Source organism: Ahaetulla prasina, chromosome 1 (assembly GCF_028640845.1).
Source record: "Ahaetulla prasina isolate Xishuangbanna chromosome 1, ASM2864084v1, whole genome shotgun sequence".
Classification (NCBI taxonomy): Eukaryota; Metazoa; Chordata; class Lepidosauria; order Squamata; family Colubridae; genus Ahaetulla; species Ahaetulla prasina.
In genome coordinates, this window is record NC_080539.1 from 254,747,098 (window position 1) to 254,763,427 (window position 16,330).

Consider the following 16,330-nt stretch of genomic DNA (forward strand, 5'->3'; position numbering starts at 1 on the left):
AAGTAACTCCTCTTGATCCTGGGAAATTAGATGCATCAGTGGCCTATTGCTACTAACAGAAGGGAAACAGCAATCTGTTGTTCACTGACCAAGTGAGCAATGAGAAAAGTTACAAAAAAAGCATCTCAGATGTGTTTTAATTGCTTAATGCTTTAATGAATCAGACCATTTTTACCTGGATTTCAACATCTATAAATATGCCTACCCATAACTGACACTTGCATCTAAAATGTTATTTCCACTTGAAATAAAAGTAGCTGTTAGGGTACATTCAATTAAATGGCTGGTGAATAAGCTTCAAAGTCGGTGTGTGTGTGTGTTCAGTGCTCTCCATTTTCTGACCTACACCACTGCTATTTTAACTTCATAATACTCCATCGTTTATTTTAATTATTTCTTTTGAATGTATTTGTTGAATATAGAAAAACAGTAATTACATTGACTATACAGTGGTGTGATTTAAATGCTATCACGATATATTTCTCCCCCGCCCTCAACCAAAATCAATTGAATCCATAGAACGCCCTCTTTAGTCAGAAGAGAAAATGTCTTTGCTTCTTTCACAGCTCCCTGCAGGAACCAAGCTCCTTCCATTACTTACGGGAGTGGGTTCCTCTTCCATAACACCACCCTGATGTCTTCTGTTTCATGTGTTCTTAGACGGCTGTCACCACCATTCTCCAAGCTAGGATTCACCTTGAAGCAGTCAATCTTCTCATCCCAGGTGCCCAACAACATAAAATGCACTTTTCCTGAAGGATCCAATACCTCTCCAGTGACCTGTTATCAGGAGTTCAGGAGAATCATTGGGCAGAGTTCTACTTTTGCTACTACCTTTTCAATAAAGATAAACAGAAATCTACATACAGGATAGAATGTTTTTGAACGGTTTCCAGACTCACACATAAACTAAAAAACACTCATCCCGACTGCTCTCCAGAATACTGAACAGCTTTTACATACCACAAGGATGTGTTTAGCCTGGCTGCAGGAGAAGCACTGCTCATGGAGCCCATTACTTCTGGAATAAGGCCCCTCTTGCTATCATACAGGCCCATCCTTGTCACCCCACTTGATAATAAATAAAGCATGGTATTTCTTACCTTTCTGGCCACATCTCTGGAGAAGTAACTATAAGGAACAAATTTGAGAATGCACCTCTCATTCGTTTTATGGTTCAGAATCTCAATTTCACCAGACTTGAAAGCAAAAAAGAGAGAGGGGTGGGGGAAAGATAAATTCAAGCAGGGTCCATACTACCTATGAAAAATTTTAAAAGAGTTACATAATTGTTGTAGTGGTCCTCAAAAGATGGAGGAACCAGTCTCTTCAGACTTTGGCTTCTAGCCATTATTCTCCAACCACACATTTGACAGCAACAACTTCATCTCATTGAAATGTCGCCTTACTGTAACTCACCTGGTCTATCCATAATTTGCCCACAATGATGTTGTGTACTGTGGTGGTGACTTTTTTCCATGTGTAATGATTGCCAGTTGCATGGAAGATACAATGGATGGTACCTAGAGATAGGAAAGATAGTTTTACGGTGTTGAAGACTTCTTGTTAAGGTTTAGTGGAAAATATGTTATATTCAGTGGATGTAACTATTGGGTACAGACATGGAAGGCTTTAATTCTAGTTCTATTTTGCTACCTGTTACTCTTTCCATGCATGCATTTTATGGGCCCTTGAAGTCTGCTATATTCTAAATATCTCCAAGTAATACATAGCACAGATTAATGCACCCTGAATGCTACACTTAATGACAAATATTTAGTATAGGGGCTTGCCATCTTTCTCATACAGCCTATGTCTAATTAGAAAACACCTGGAAACACCAGACTTTATGCTACCAGCAGTTGGGGAGCAAACATGATTATTAACTGTTAACATAGTTTTATTAATTGGCTATGCCTTCCTAAAACAGCAGGCCACAAAAGGGATAGTCAGTGACCAAGACTCACCAAGTGGCATGATTGAGAGGTATTTGCCACGGAACTTGCTCGTGATTTTAATCTCCTGCCGAAGGGTCCAACCATGTCTGGAATCAGCATGATGAGCAGCAGCTGGAGGATGGTGGCTCACCTAGTAGATATGACAAATAGACAAAAAAGGCACATTCAATTCTGGAATGAAGCGTTTAGGGATATGCATCAGAAGAAGAGATGAAAACAGATTCCAGCAATGTATTTACTAAGTCTCGAGGCACTTTCATATGAAAGTGGTGATATAGACAGACTGGCAGGCAGGCAGACATAATTTACCGTATTTATAAGCTACTCCGATCAGCCTTAACTCTGGGAAATGAATAACCTACAGCTGGCATACACAGTTAAATTAACACAAAGTTCAACCAAATAAAAATAGACTACATAAGAGGCAACAGGGCAGAGTAGGGTCCATGTGTCTGCTGGAATAACACGGCTTTAACTTGCCTCCCAAACACCAAGAGGGAGAAAGCTGTCCTCATATCCATGGGTAAGGTCAACCAAAGAGTAGGAACCACCACCGAGAAGGCCTATCATCCCCATACTATAAACACTGAAAGTGCCAGAATTGTCCTGGGATCAAGGAACAGAAAAGGAACATGCTCTGCTTTTTACCTGCTCGCAGATGGAACGATAGCCATTTTCTTCTAATCGGTCTAGCTCAAACGTTTCCCCTAAGAGAGGGTTAAATGGCTTGCTAGTGCGGAAGACAGTCGTGGAGTAGGATGATACAGTAAAAGCTGCCACATAGCAGAGCTGCTCCAAGGAATTTTCACATTTGGCAGCCCGGTCCAACAAATCATGGTATTCCAAGTCTTCTGTGAGACGCTGCAACATGGATAATGGCTCGTTGAAATTAACCTGGAAGCAGAAGAAACAGGTACTAAGCGGGAAATCCTTTCTAGGGATAAAGTATCTGATCTCCTTGGAGCTGTCTTTACACAAAAGGAAAAAGCAATCCAACCTATCAAAAACAGCACCACAAAAAAACAGATTAGGAACACAAGTTAAAATAGGGAAAAAAATGGTAAGTGAACATTTGTCTACCCTAGACGAGTTCAAATCACCAGGACCGGATGGATTACACCCCAGGGTTCTGAAGGAACTGGCAGATGAAATCTCAAAACCACTGAACTATATCTTTCAAAGATCCTGGAGCACAGGGGAACTGCCAGAGGACTGGAAAAGAGCTGAAGTAGTTCCGATCTTCAAAAAAGGAGAAAAAAAACAGATCCAGGAAACTACAGACCTATCAGCCTGACCTCAATACCAGGGAAGATTCTGGAAAAGATAAGCAATGAATCACCGAACACCTAGAAGCAAACAAAGTAATAACCAAAAGCCAACGTGGGTTTGTCAAAAACAGATCATGCCAGACTAATCTTATTGCATTCTTTGACAAAGTGACAAAATTAGTGGACCAGAGGAATGCTGTCAATATAATTTACTTGGACTTCAGTAAAGCATTTGATAAAGTAGAACATAACCTACTACTAGAAAAATGTGGGCTAGACAGCACCACCACCAGATGGATTCGTAACTGGCTGACCAACCCAACTCAACGTGTAGTCCTCAACGGAACTACATCCACATGGAGGGAAGTATGCAGTGGAGTACCCCAAGGCTCTATTTTAGGCCCAGTACTCTTCAACATCTTCATCAATGACTTGGACAAGGGGATAGATGGGGAACTCATCAAATTTGCAGATGACACCAAGCTGGCAGGAATAGCCAACACTCCAGAAGATAGGCTCAAGATACAGAAAGATCTTGACAGACTAAAACATTGGGCGCTATCTAACAAAAAGAAATTCAACAGTGAAAAAAGTAAGGTTCTACATTTAGGCAAAAAAACCAAAATGCACAGGTACCATATATGTGGTACCTTGCTCAATAATAGTAACTGTGAGAGGGATCTTGGAGTCCTAGTGGACAATCATTTAGATATGAGCCAGCAGTGTGCAGCAGCTGCCAAAAAAGCCAACACAGTTCTGGGCTGCATAAACAGAGGGATAGAATCAAGATCACGTGAAGTGTTAATACCACTTTATAATGCCTTGGTAAGGCCACACTTGGAATATTGCATTCAGTTTTGGTCGCCACGATATAAAAAAGATGCGGAAACTCTAGAAAGAGTGCAGAGAAGAGCAACAAAGATGATTAGGGGACTGGAGGCTAAAACATATGAAGAAGGGTTGCAGGAACTCGGTATGTCTAGTTTAATGAAAAGAAGGACCAGGGGAGACATGATAGCAGTGTTCCAATATCTCAGGGGTTGCCACAAAGAAGAGGGAGTCGGGCTGTTCTCCAAAGCACCTGAGGGTAGAACAAGAAGCAATGGGTGGAAACTAATCAAGGAGAGAAGCAACTTAGAACTAAGGAGAAATTTCCTGACAGTTAGAACAATTAACCAGTGGAACATCTTGCCTGCAGAAGTTGTGAATGCTCCAACACTGGAAATTTTAAAGAAAATGTTGGATAACCATTTGTCTGAAATGGTGTAGGGTTTCCTGCCTGGGCAGGGGGTTGGACTAGAAGACCTCCAAGGTTCCTTCCAACTCTGTTGTTGTTGTTGTTGTTGTTGTTATTATTCTGATTCAAAGCTAACTATATCTAGCATGCCCCAAATTTGTCCCAAGATCAAAATCAAACTGTCTGTTGCAGAATGAAGCTTGCACAATTATGTTTCTTGGGATTACTTGGCTTTCTACCGTTTCCCACACAGCATGGGGCTTTACTCAAAAACCAGATTAAAGCCACTCACCGGCATGGGGATCTTGGACAGCTCCTTGCCAATGCAATTCTTCATGATGCTCCACAGGTTCAGGCTGTAATTTGGTTTGTGTGGAATCCGAGTTCTCTTCTCCTTCTTAGTATCCTCTCCCTGATGTTTGTACTTTGGGAGAAAAAGAATACTACTGTAGTTATAGTTTTATTGGGAAGGGATACCATGCATATCAATTCCTGAGCAAACTCTTACAATTTCCGCTTCACTTTGCTGAAAGTTTAGAAGTAAAGTTACTCTAATGTCAAACACTCACATCTAATATATCAAAATGAAGACAGCTATCCCAACAAATGCTGCCTCTGGAGCTGTAAAATCTGCATTCCAAATAGCAAAAACATGGGATGAATTAAACTGTGTTAAGATTACTCTTTTTTTCTAGTCTTCAACAAGCTGTATCTCAAGTTATGGATTAAATTCTTTCAACCTTACACTAAAATGAGTAACCTAGATCAGAGACAAGCAATATGACGCCTCAAGATATTTGGATTACAATTCCTGTAATTTTTGCCATTAATCATGATAACTTAGACTGATGGGATTTGACAATCCAAACACTTGGAAGCTGTTAAAGTTCCTTAGCTTTGACCTAGGCCTTCAACCACAGTTAAATTTTGATCACCCAATAGAATCTAATAAAAAGCCATGTCCCTTTCCCTCCTCTCAAATCAAAAAATCAAACTACCTGCTCATCAAGACTGATGTCACTGCTGGCACCGCTGATGTTGCTGTCTGTTCGTCTAAAGGAGTTAGAAAGACACACCATAAGGAAGAAGGCATTAGAATGCCCCAGCTGAGATGTTCTCTTGGCCAAAAAAACTGTTCAAAAAGCAATGCAACAAAACTGGCAGAGCAGTTTTGCTAAAACCCAAAATGCTAAAAATGTTTTAAAGTCAAAAGGGAATATATAAGCACTATACAATTCCAGACAACTATTTTGATAGAGCAATGCTATTTAGGAATTTCTTAAATCTTCCAAGTTTTACTCCCCTCAATTATTTATCATCTAAAATACCTTATCTTCATATTGTAACAAAAACGGAGAAATATTAATAAGACAAATTGAATGCAATTTAGAAATGTGTATCAGCTAACACAAAACGAGTCAGCAAAAGTCACAAACACCTAAAACATTAACATTAGTATCCGAACATTTAATTCTTGCTGTGGACAGAATTGAAACATTACATAATTTAAGATAATAAGAGCCTGGGAGAATTTAAATGTCTTTAGCTGGAGCAAAAAACAGCATTTCTCTTCTTGGGGTAAAAGAACATTCCACAACTGGGTGGCCTCATCCGAGATGACTTTCTCTTACAAAGTTACATCCTGAGCTTCTGACTGAAGCAAGACTGAGAGAGAGGCCTCAACTGACATAATACATAAAACACTAGTTATCTAATCCAAGGAATGCTGTAGATTGGTAACAGGCCTGAACTGAGTGGTGATGGTGCAATTGTGTAAACACTACTGATAAGAACTTGTCTGGATGAAGAAACCATCTACTAATGCTGCTTATGAATTGAGTTTTAATTTATTATCTTGCTATCATTAGTGATTGGTTTCCATACCCGATGTGCATCTTCCCATCTCTGGATTATCTGTTCTGTTATTTCACACAGATCGTGATCTACATTACAAGTAAAGCAGAATTCTACGGGGCATCACAGAGCTGAAAAAGGTGCCTCAGCACCATCTTTTATAATAGTCAGCAGGCAAGTGTGGGGTTATTGCAATGCTATACAGATAGTCCTCACTTGATGGCCACTTGTTAAGAGGCTTTTCTAAGTTATGAAAGCACTGAATGAGGAAACAACCTTATTGCGGCCATCACAGCATTCCTGCAGTCATTTGATTACAATGTGGGCTCCTCAACTACCTCACAATTACAACAACTGCGGCATCCTGCAGTCACGTGATTGGCATTTGTAACCTTCACTGCTGGCTTCCAATAAGCAAAGTCAATGGGGGAGCCTGCAGGAGACAGTAAATGGTGATCGCATAACATCCCAGTTTAATGGCTGCATGGGATTCGCTTAATAGAGACAACCGGAACTATCTTAAACTGCTGTCATAAGTTGGTGTGGTCACATCTCATCATGCTTTATGACTGTGTCACTTAACAACAGAATTGCTGGTTCCAAGTACTGCTGTTAAGCAAGGATTACCTGTACAGTCCCCCACCCCACCCCCAATCAATCAGACTCTAAAGTCAATAGTATTAAAGTCTCTTGATATTATACAATGAATCAGCTGGATCACACATCCTCTCTCTCTTCCCCAACAATGGTCTTCTTACAAGGAAACCATGTTGATTTTTGCGACAGAATCAGATAAAAATCTTGAATGAAAACCAGGTTCACTCCAGAATTTCTGGAATTGAGTGCCTCACCTGTTTTATCACAATAATGTATGTAAGGTCAGTGCTTGTCAGTTGTTTTATATGCGCTTAAGATTTGCAACCACAAGAATTGGTGGGAGACAAATAGCAGTTTCTTTGAACTTTAGGTATTTCCCCCTCCAGGTTTCGAAACAAGAGAAACTAATGTGCTTTGGGCAAAAAAGAGATCAAGAAAAAAGATGATAAGGGAAGGGACCATAATTTTGCAGCTAAGTGTTTTCAGCAAGTTTCAAGAATGACTGTCTGAACAACTTCCATAGGCTTTCAGTTGAAATTCTGGCTTTGTTTAGTAGCAGAAACTTGTTTTGGTCACTGCAAATAATCACCAATATTGGAAGATTGGGAAAATATAATTTTGTTCATTTTCTTAAGAATTTTAGAGGCATTCTCTAAAAGTCTTAGGGACATTCCCTAAAAGACATTTAACATTTATCTGAACCGATTGCGTGGAATGATCTACAGTTACTGAAATGAGTAACATCTGTTTTCTAAACATACTAAGCTCATTTTTTCCTTTTCATTTCATCCAGGGTGGACAGAAATTTCCTGTGTCTGAAATTTTTATTTTATTTATTATGAAATTTGTTTGCCACCCATCTTGTATCCAACGATTTAGAATTGAAATCAGAAATGAATGTATTAGAAAAATTGAGTTTAAATTGTGGTCTTAAGTTGGTGAATATCTGTATTTAAAAGCAATTTTATCATGACTCTGCTTTCTTCTTCTGCTATCAGCTGTCCCCAGTACATTTCTTGGACCAAATTGTCTATGTCAGCTTAGACCAATCTGATGCTCTTTAGAAATACTGGATATCCACTCCCATAATTCTCAATGTATCCTTTCTGTAAGGGAACAATAAGTTCTGTTCACCCTCTTTCCTCCCACATTTTAAGATCTCAATAGTGAAGCAGCAATATTGTCTCTCTCTCTCTCTTACAAAGGTATTTAAGGAAGATGGGGAACCTGCTTTATGCATTGCATTTTGTTCACAGTGTTCTGGTTGCTCGCTATGACAAGGGTCAAGAGATAAGGGAAATACTTCCATGGATCTGGCATTTAAAATGCCAAAGGCTGAAGGGCTGGAACAGGAGGTCACTCACCTGTGTCCCATGCTTTCGGGCATGGGGATGATCTCAGGAGCATCGAAGAACTCATTATCATCATCTTCATCACTCATATCGCCCTTTGATGAGCAACACTGATCTGTAGAAAATTACATATCAACGTCACTTTTTATGAACTGAATTATCTGGGATTCTAGAACTTCAGCGGAAGATACATGACAAGGGACAGGCTGGAAGAAGAGTTTGGTTTTTACCTTTCGAGGAATCCATGTTGCCAGGTGCATTGGCGGGTAGGACTGTAGCTCCACGGAAAGCTCTTTCCAGGTGATTGTGTTGCTTAGCCAGCTGCTCTAGTGTCTCCTCCAACCGGATACGCTGGTCGCGCTCATACTGTAGAGATTTCTGCCATTTCTTGCTATGTGTCTGGGCCAGCATTAGGAAGTCTCGACAAGCCTGAATGGAAGAAGATATGGTAAAATCATTATGCTGCTTTCAATATCACCCTCCCAAGGTGAAAACTATATGAAATCTTGCCATGCTATTCTGGCATCAATTCCTTTTTGCATTAATCTGCCCCCTCTAAAGGGTGTTACCTGAAAGAGGTCATTTTCTCTGCTTCATAATAGAGCCACCCCAGGTTAAACTACACTAGAATGCCTGGTATTATTATTACCGTGCCAACAATGACTTGTTGGACAACACTAACTATAAGAAGAGCTTACTTCTGTCTTATTGGACCCAATAGATATTTAATAATTTCCCAATGATTTCCAAAAATACTTGAACAGTTTTCAGTCTTCGAAAAAAAACCAGAAAGTCCAGTTGCCTCTTGAAAAAATGCACCTTTGGAACTTGAACAGTTACACTCAAATATGCACAGCTAGAATCATTTGGTTACCAAAATTCCAATAAAAATATTTTATATGGCTTAATATATTATTAAGCACAAGAAGACTAACATTGATAGAAAGGGACAAAGGAGTTTAAAGGGTAAGGAGAACCTGCCAGATAATATTCTATATTCAGAAACTTTAACAGACAATTTCTATTATGCACCTTCGAAAAGTATTTTAATTTTGTACTCATGAATGTGAAATACCTAGATTAAAAAGTTTCTTGAAAATAACCATTGGAGTATTTACCGTATATACTCGAGTATAAGCCGACCCGAATATAAGCTGAGGTACCTAATTTTACCACAAAAAAACTGGGAAAAACTATTGACTCGAGTATAAGCCTAGGGTGGGAAATGAGGCAGCTACTGGTCAATGTAAAAAATAAAGATAGAGCCAAGTAAAATAACATGAATATTTATTTGAACGAAAAACAATAAAAGTGCAAAAGGGGGTCCCCAAAAAGAATATGGTATCAAAAATACAGTATCTTTAAAAGTAACAGCAACCAAGCTAACGAGAGCTAAAATCCCTCAAAACTGGAGTTCTCCTCATCATCATCTGTTTGTCCAAACAGAGCTTCAGCTACTTCAGCTTCTGTGATGTTATCCGCATATACGTTGTCGTCATCACTGAGTTCACAGTCGTCATCATCACTGCTGTCACTCTCATACAATGCGCTGTCTTCACTGCCATCCATAGCATTACTAATGCCACATTTCTTGAAGGCACGTTGCACCATGTCCTCTGGAATATCTTCCCATGCATCACGAACCCACTGTGCTATTAGTTCTATGTCTGGCTTTCTCAGATTTCCAACTTTTGTCAGACGAGCTTGACCAGATGTCATCCATTCATGCCACATCCTTCGCACATGGTCCTTGAAAGGTTTATTTAAACTGACATCTAGGGGCTGCAATACAGATGTAAGCCCACCTGGAATAACGGCCAAAGTGACTTGAGATGACTTTGCCAATTTTTTTATGTCATCAGATGTGTGGGCTCTGAACATATCCCAAACTAACAGTGATCTTCTAGTCCAGTCCCCACTCCTCAAGCAAGAGATCCTATACTGTTTCAGACAAAGGATTGTCCAGTCTGTTCTTTAAAAACCCTCCAGGAATGAAGTGTCCAATAAGGTTCAAATTGCAAGTAGTCCTCAATTTAAGACTGCAATTGAGCCCAAAACGTTGTTTTGTTATTTTCCCTAACGTGTATGTATCCCCTGCCCCCATTTCGTCAGGCTGCCATCAAAGCGAAGCACGGCTGAATATTATTATTATTATTATTATTATTATTATTATTATTATTATTATTATCATTATCATCATCATCATCATTATTATTATCATTATCATTATTATCATTATCATCATCATCATCATCATTATCATTATTATTATTATTATTATTATCATTATTATCATTATCATCATCACCATCATCATCATTATTATTATTATTATCATTATCATTATTATCATCATCATCATCATTATCATTATCATTATCATTATTATTATCATCATCATCATCATCATCATCATCATCATCATCATTATTATTATTATTATTATTATTATTATTATTATTATTATTATACCGCCCTTCTCCCGAAGGACTCAGTGCGGTGAAGTAAGATTCAACAGCGGCAGGGAGGAGCTGGCTCTGTGTTTGTGTGTGTGTAGTATGCGCGCGTTGGCCGCTCTGTTTCCTGGTGCTCTGCTCCCTGACCCCAGTGGCAGTCCTTACTCTCTCTCTCCCTCTTTCTTTCCTTCTCGTTCCCCAGTTCAGAGCTCGGACTGCTCTTATTTTCACTCCCCCTTTTCTTTTCTTTTCCTTCCTTACACCAGCCGCCCACCTATGCCAAGGTCTCCCTGGCTCTTTCGCTCTCTGTAAGCAGCGGCTTCTCGGCAGCGTCGCCCCCCTCCCCTCCATGGATCGGCTCCTTCCCCAGCACTGAAGGCATCCTTAGGAATACACCTCCACCTCCAGGAAAATAAAAAGAGGCAGAGAAGGGAAATCGCCCGCCCCGTTCGGAAAGGAAGGAGAGAGGACTCCAATGGAAGAAGGGAGAGGAGAATTACCAATAACAAACACAAAGCGCTGGGTTAGAGGTGCCTTGTCATGTACAAGGAGATCAGAGAGGGCAACCACCGCGAAACAATAATCAGACTCAAAACGGGCTGCTTATTTGCCATTTGCTCTGGTAGAACGGGTTTTTAAAAAATTGGTTTGGAGAAGGAAAGCTAATTTGCTGATCTGCGCGAGGGTCGGTTTCTTTTGCCTCCTTCTTCTTCCTCCTCCTTCTTCCCACCCTAGCTTGCAATGCCCCATCTCCTCCTCCTCCTGCCCTCTCGGATTCGCGCTCATTTCTTGCCTTTGCGGAGCGGAGGTGTTGGGGGGGGAGGGTTTGGGAATAGATTTGGCAGAGGAGATTACCGTAATTTTGCTCGCTGTTTACGAGCAAGTCTCGGGTGATCTGGGTTACAATGTTCACTCGGGGGAGTGAAACGCAAAGTATAGTTAGCCTGAAAAAAAACTGAACCGTGTGACTGGCGGGAGAGAAGGACGGCGCCGGGAGGGGCGGGGGGGAGAAATCGTTTGTTCTTGCCGTATTTCTCCGCTTTCCAAGAGGCTTTTCTTTTTCACCTCTTTCTCCCCACCTCCCCAATTTCCATAGGGGGGGAAAAAAACCCTGGGGAAAACTTGGCAAAAAATAAAATAAAATAAAAAGTACTGAGTGCAAATGTTTTTTTTTTATACTGTAGTTGGAGTTTTCCACGTTTCTTTCACATTCAAGGCAGCATTCTCCCCCATCCTCGCTGCTTTTCCAAAACATGCTTTGAAACCTTTGCATTTTATTGGGATGTATTCAGTGACAACGCCCCTCCGCCTCCGAGGCGAGAGGAGGACGAGTGAGAGGAGGCGAGTGACAACGCCCCTCCGCCCCCACGGGCAAGAGGAGGACGAGTGAGAGGGCGAAATGTCGAACGCCCCTCCGCCTCCCCTCCGCCGACCACCGCCGCCGCCGCCGCCATCAAAAGCGGCGGAAGAAAACGCCGAGGCCAGCCGCCGCCCAAAACGAGCCGGCCGAGCTGGCAAAGCATGCCGGCAGCATTTGGGCTCGTCCTGCTGGCACTTCACGGCAGCCTCCCCACTGCCGCCGCACTCAATTTCGGCCGGAGAGGAGGCGAGGGTGACAACGCCCTCCGCCTCTGAGGCGAGAGGAGGAGCAGTGAGAGGGGCAAAATGTCGAACGCCCCTCCGCCCCGCCCCTCCGCCGACCACCGCCATCAAAAGCGGCGAAGAAAACGCCGGAGGCCAGCCGCCGCCCAAAGCGAGCCGGCCGAGCTGGCAAAGCATGCCGGCAGCATTTGGGCTCGTCCTGCCGGCACTTCACGGCAGCCTCCCCACCCACCCACCCCCACTGCCGCTTCGCACTCAATTTCGGCTTTTCGGAGAGGAGGGCGAGGGTGACAAACGCCCCCTCCGCCCCCTCTGAGGGCGAGAGGAGGACGAGTGAGAGGGGGGCGAAAATGTCGAACGCCCCCTCCGCCCCCCGCCCCCTCCGCCGACCACTGCCGCCATCAAAAAGCGGCGGAAGAAAACGCCGGAGGCCAGCCGCCGCCCCAAAACGAGCCGGCCGAGCTGGCAAAGCATGCCGGCAGCATTTGGGCTCGTCCTGCCGGCCCAGCTGCAAGGGTAGACTCGAGTATAAGCCGAGGGGGCGCTTTTCAGCACAAAAAACATGCTGAAAAACTCGGCTTATACTCGAGTATATACGGTATTTGAAAAAAGTATTCTGGATATCTGAGAATAGAGTTTCCAATGTACACAATTTTAAATATCCAGAGCCTATAATAAAGTTGTATACAATTATGTTTGGTATGGAGAAAAAGGATAGAAACAGTATTTCTCGCATACCCATGATACCAAAATCATCTGAAGAAACTGAGTCACAAGTAATTCAAGACAGATAAAAGAAGCACGTCTTCATACAGTACAAATTTAAATGAGGAAATTTACTACCATAAAACCTAGTGATGGCAACCAAAGTGGGTAGATTTAAAACAGAATTAGACAAACCCAGAAAAAGTGGTTCTTAAAGGTTGATATATGCTACTACTACATTCAATGTTGGGAGCATCAAAGTGCTTCTGGGTTGAAAGGACTGAATGGTGACACCACTATGGCCTGGGGGATCCCCAGTTGGGGGCTCCTTTCATGTCCCTGTTAAGTTGCCCACCAAAGTGGTACCCATCTATCCATTCTTGGTCGCCCGCTTTCAAACTGTTAGGTCGAGAGGAGCTGGAGCATCTGACTGGAACTCAACCAGTCCTACATCAGCAATCGGGTCTTAAATGCGACTCTGCCGAACATCAATCCAGCATCCTAACCTAATGAGCCACCATGCTCTTTTTAGGTTGATGTATGATAGCTACACATTACCTAGACCAGTTCAATCTAGTAGTTAAGGCACTACACTAGAAACTGGGAGGCTGTGAGTTCTAATCCCACCATAGAAATTAAATCCGGCTGGGTGATTCTGGGACAATCATTCTCTCTCAGCTCAACACATTTTTCAGGGTGGTGGTTGTTGTGGGGAAAATAGGAAGAAGCAGTATTAGGCATGTTTGCTCCCCCTTGAGTTATTTATAAAAACAATAAGGGTGGGATATAGACAAACAAATAATGAGGCAGTAAGCTTCATAATTCCAGGTGGAGTGGAAGGATGGGGTGGGGTGGGGAAATGGACGAAAGGATTACTGAGCTCATGTCTTGCTTACAGGCTTCTCACAGAAATCTGACTATTAGAGCAATAGGCCTTTGGAAGAGTGACCCAGCAGCACTCGCCTTTAAAAATCTCAACAATACAAGCATACTTGGATGCCTTATTAACTTCTGTGAAAAGAAAGATGTAGCTTCCAAGATATATTGCTCTAAACACATACCAGCACAGTTCTCACCTTTTTATCTTCACATTTTGAATCCACTTTGAGATTTTTCTGCATTATCTGAGACCAACTACAACATTCCTAAAGGGCTGATATTCATTGAAGCTATTTTTGATGCATAAAACCATTTTGAAGTGAAAACACCCATTGTATGAATATTGTGATGTCACTTTTTCTTCAAAGATCAGAATTCCGGTCCAACACACTTGGTAGCCACAGGCAACAAGGAATTCCATACAGGCCCATGAAAGGCCTTGCAGAAGAGATATGCATATCACTCAGTCCATCTGCCTAGAAGATGAGGGTAGGGGAAGCCTTTGATCTCAATGAAATCACAGGCTGATTACAACTGATTATGTGCCATCAAGTTGTTGTCAGCTCTTTAACAATTTTCTCCATGAAGACCTATCTCTAACCTAGTCATTCAGCATTTCCAATGGTGCACTCATCACTTATTGTAATTATTATCTTCTTAATCAGAAAAGTAAATAATTATGCAAGTGGGTAAGTTTTTTTTTATTTCTGTACTATGCAACCACAGAAGGTTAGCCTAGATTTAATTATGGCAACTTCTACTGGCTAAAATAACACCAAAGATTGTACCTATTTGATGAGGAAGAAGAGAACTCAGCTGTTTAAGATTTTTTTTTAAGTTACAGGTTTATTCAAATATATAAATTAGAACGTTGGTTTTACAGGCATATATTCAACCCCCACTTTTAAATACATCTCCTTTGCACAAATGTTTTTCTCAAGGTAGTTTCTCAAAGAGTTACAACAGTGCTATGGAGTACTGAGGTTAACAACTCAGCAGGAACCATAAAACTGCTTTTCAGATATTGATGAGGGTTTGTTTAGCTCCACTTGTTATTTATATTTCCTTTGAGATAAGGGAGATTGCTGCATGATGAACCCTGCCCAGAAATTTATCCCACTGTGTTCAGTGAAGCCAAGCCTCTCCAAGATTCTGTTGACTCTGCCATTTCTTAACCTCCCCATCCTCCTTCAATTTTCATGCCCTCATCTAATGGCAACAACCAGGAAACAAAGAGTGCAATTGTGCTGTGAACCCTAATGATAAAGATCACCAAATCTCAACATTGCGATGTTAAGTCTTATCCTAATTTTTCAGAAGATCCTTTCACCCATATCAGTTTACTCATCTCTTCTGTTTCTTCCCAGTATCTAAAAAACTGAACTTTTTCTTCTGATTGGAATTTGATTTTAATGCCATTTTCAGTTGGCCATCGGGTGGCCCCACACTGAACAGCAAGCAAATGGCTATTACAGGGAATTCAAAACAAGCAACTATTGTGTGCGAACACCAACACTCTGTCATCCCACTCCCCAGCTAAAGGCATTTACCAATCTACCCAAAGCCGAGGCAACTAAAAACCCAAAAGAGTAATAAAAAGAATAGAAAATGTCACTGTGGTGTTCTAACCTGAACATAAGATTATTAACTAGCCAGAGCATTTATTTGAGCTAAGCACACCTGATGGTTTTCTCTTCACTGCACAGGCAAAACTAAAAACAACAACAACACTTACATTAATCATGGCATTGGAAGTGATGCGGAAGAGCGTGGCCCGCTCGTTGATTTGTTTGATCTTCTCATTGCTCTCAGCTGGTAGCTTCAGAGTCTCCAGTTCACTGAGCGAGCGCTGCAGAGCTGTTCCATGTTTGGCAATCAGATCATTACATGTGCTGAGATCCTCCACCTTGCTGGAAAGGGTGCGCAAAGTATTCTGTAGTTCTGTCTTGTCCGTTTGGGATACAGATTCTTCATCACCTGACTCATCTGTGAGGAATAAGCTGAAAATGTAGTACCACAGGAGCCTATTTCTAAACCAGGCACATCTGCACATCTGGCCATTGCCTTTACAAGAACTTGTGGAGGTGGTCACACAACAAAAGGGGACAAACTTCCCAACCAACTCTGTACAGATACTTAATATGATAGGGAAAAATATACCTTACCCATGAAGCAAAATAATATCTATACCCTCAATAAACAAGCAAAACAATTTAAGGCAAGAATGATAAAAATAAGAAGCAGCAATGATGGACCAGTAAAACAATAACAACACAAAGGTAGCAACTATAAAGACAAAGGTGTTCAAAAAGCAGAGGATCAGGAAGCTCTACGCTGCAAAGGAGCAAGGATCCTTCAGTACAGAGACACCTTTGAATATCAAATGCTGGATGTAAGTTCCAGGTAAAGAATGCTACTCTGT

General features: G+C 41.5%; 1 protein-coding gene across 2 annotated transcripts in view; it reads right to left on the reverse strand.

Annotated features, from left to right (window-relative positions):
• Positions 1-16,330, reverse strand: part of OSBP (oxysterol binding protein) — a 29,829-nt gene that overhangs the window by 2,373 nt on the left and 11,126 nt on the right. For both annotated transcript variants that reach the window (XM_058197145.1, XM_058197153.1), the window contains 10 exons: positions 15,644-15,894; positions 8,497-8,695; positions 8,279-8,381; positions 5,462-5,516; positions 4,756-4,887; positions 2,607-2,852; positions 1,968-2,088; positions 1,420-1,523; positions 1,104-1,199; positions 602-780 (listed from right to left, as the gene is read on the reverse strand). In XM_058197145.1, the coding sequence (XP_058053128.1) occupies positions 602-780; positions 1,104-1,199; positions 1,420-1,523; positions 1,968-2,088; positions 2,607-2,852; positions 4,756-4,887; positions 5,462-5,516; positions 8,279-8,381; positions 8,497-8,695; positions 15,644-15,894 (1,486 nt within the window). The remainder of the gene's footprint in view (positions 1-601; positions 781-1,103; positions 1,200-1,419; positions 1,524-1,967; positions 2,089-2,606; positions 2,853-4,755; positions 4,888-5,461; positions 5,517-8,278; positions 8,382-8,496; positions 8,696-15,643; positions 15,895-16,330) is intronic.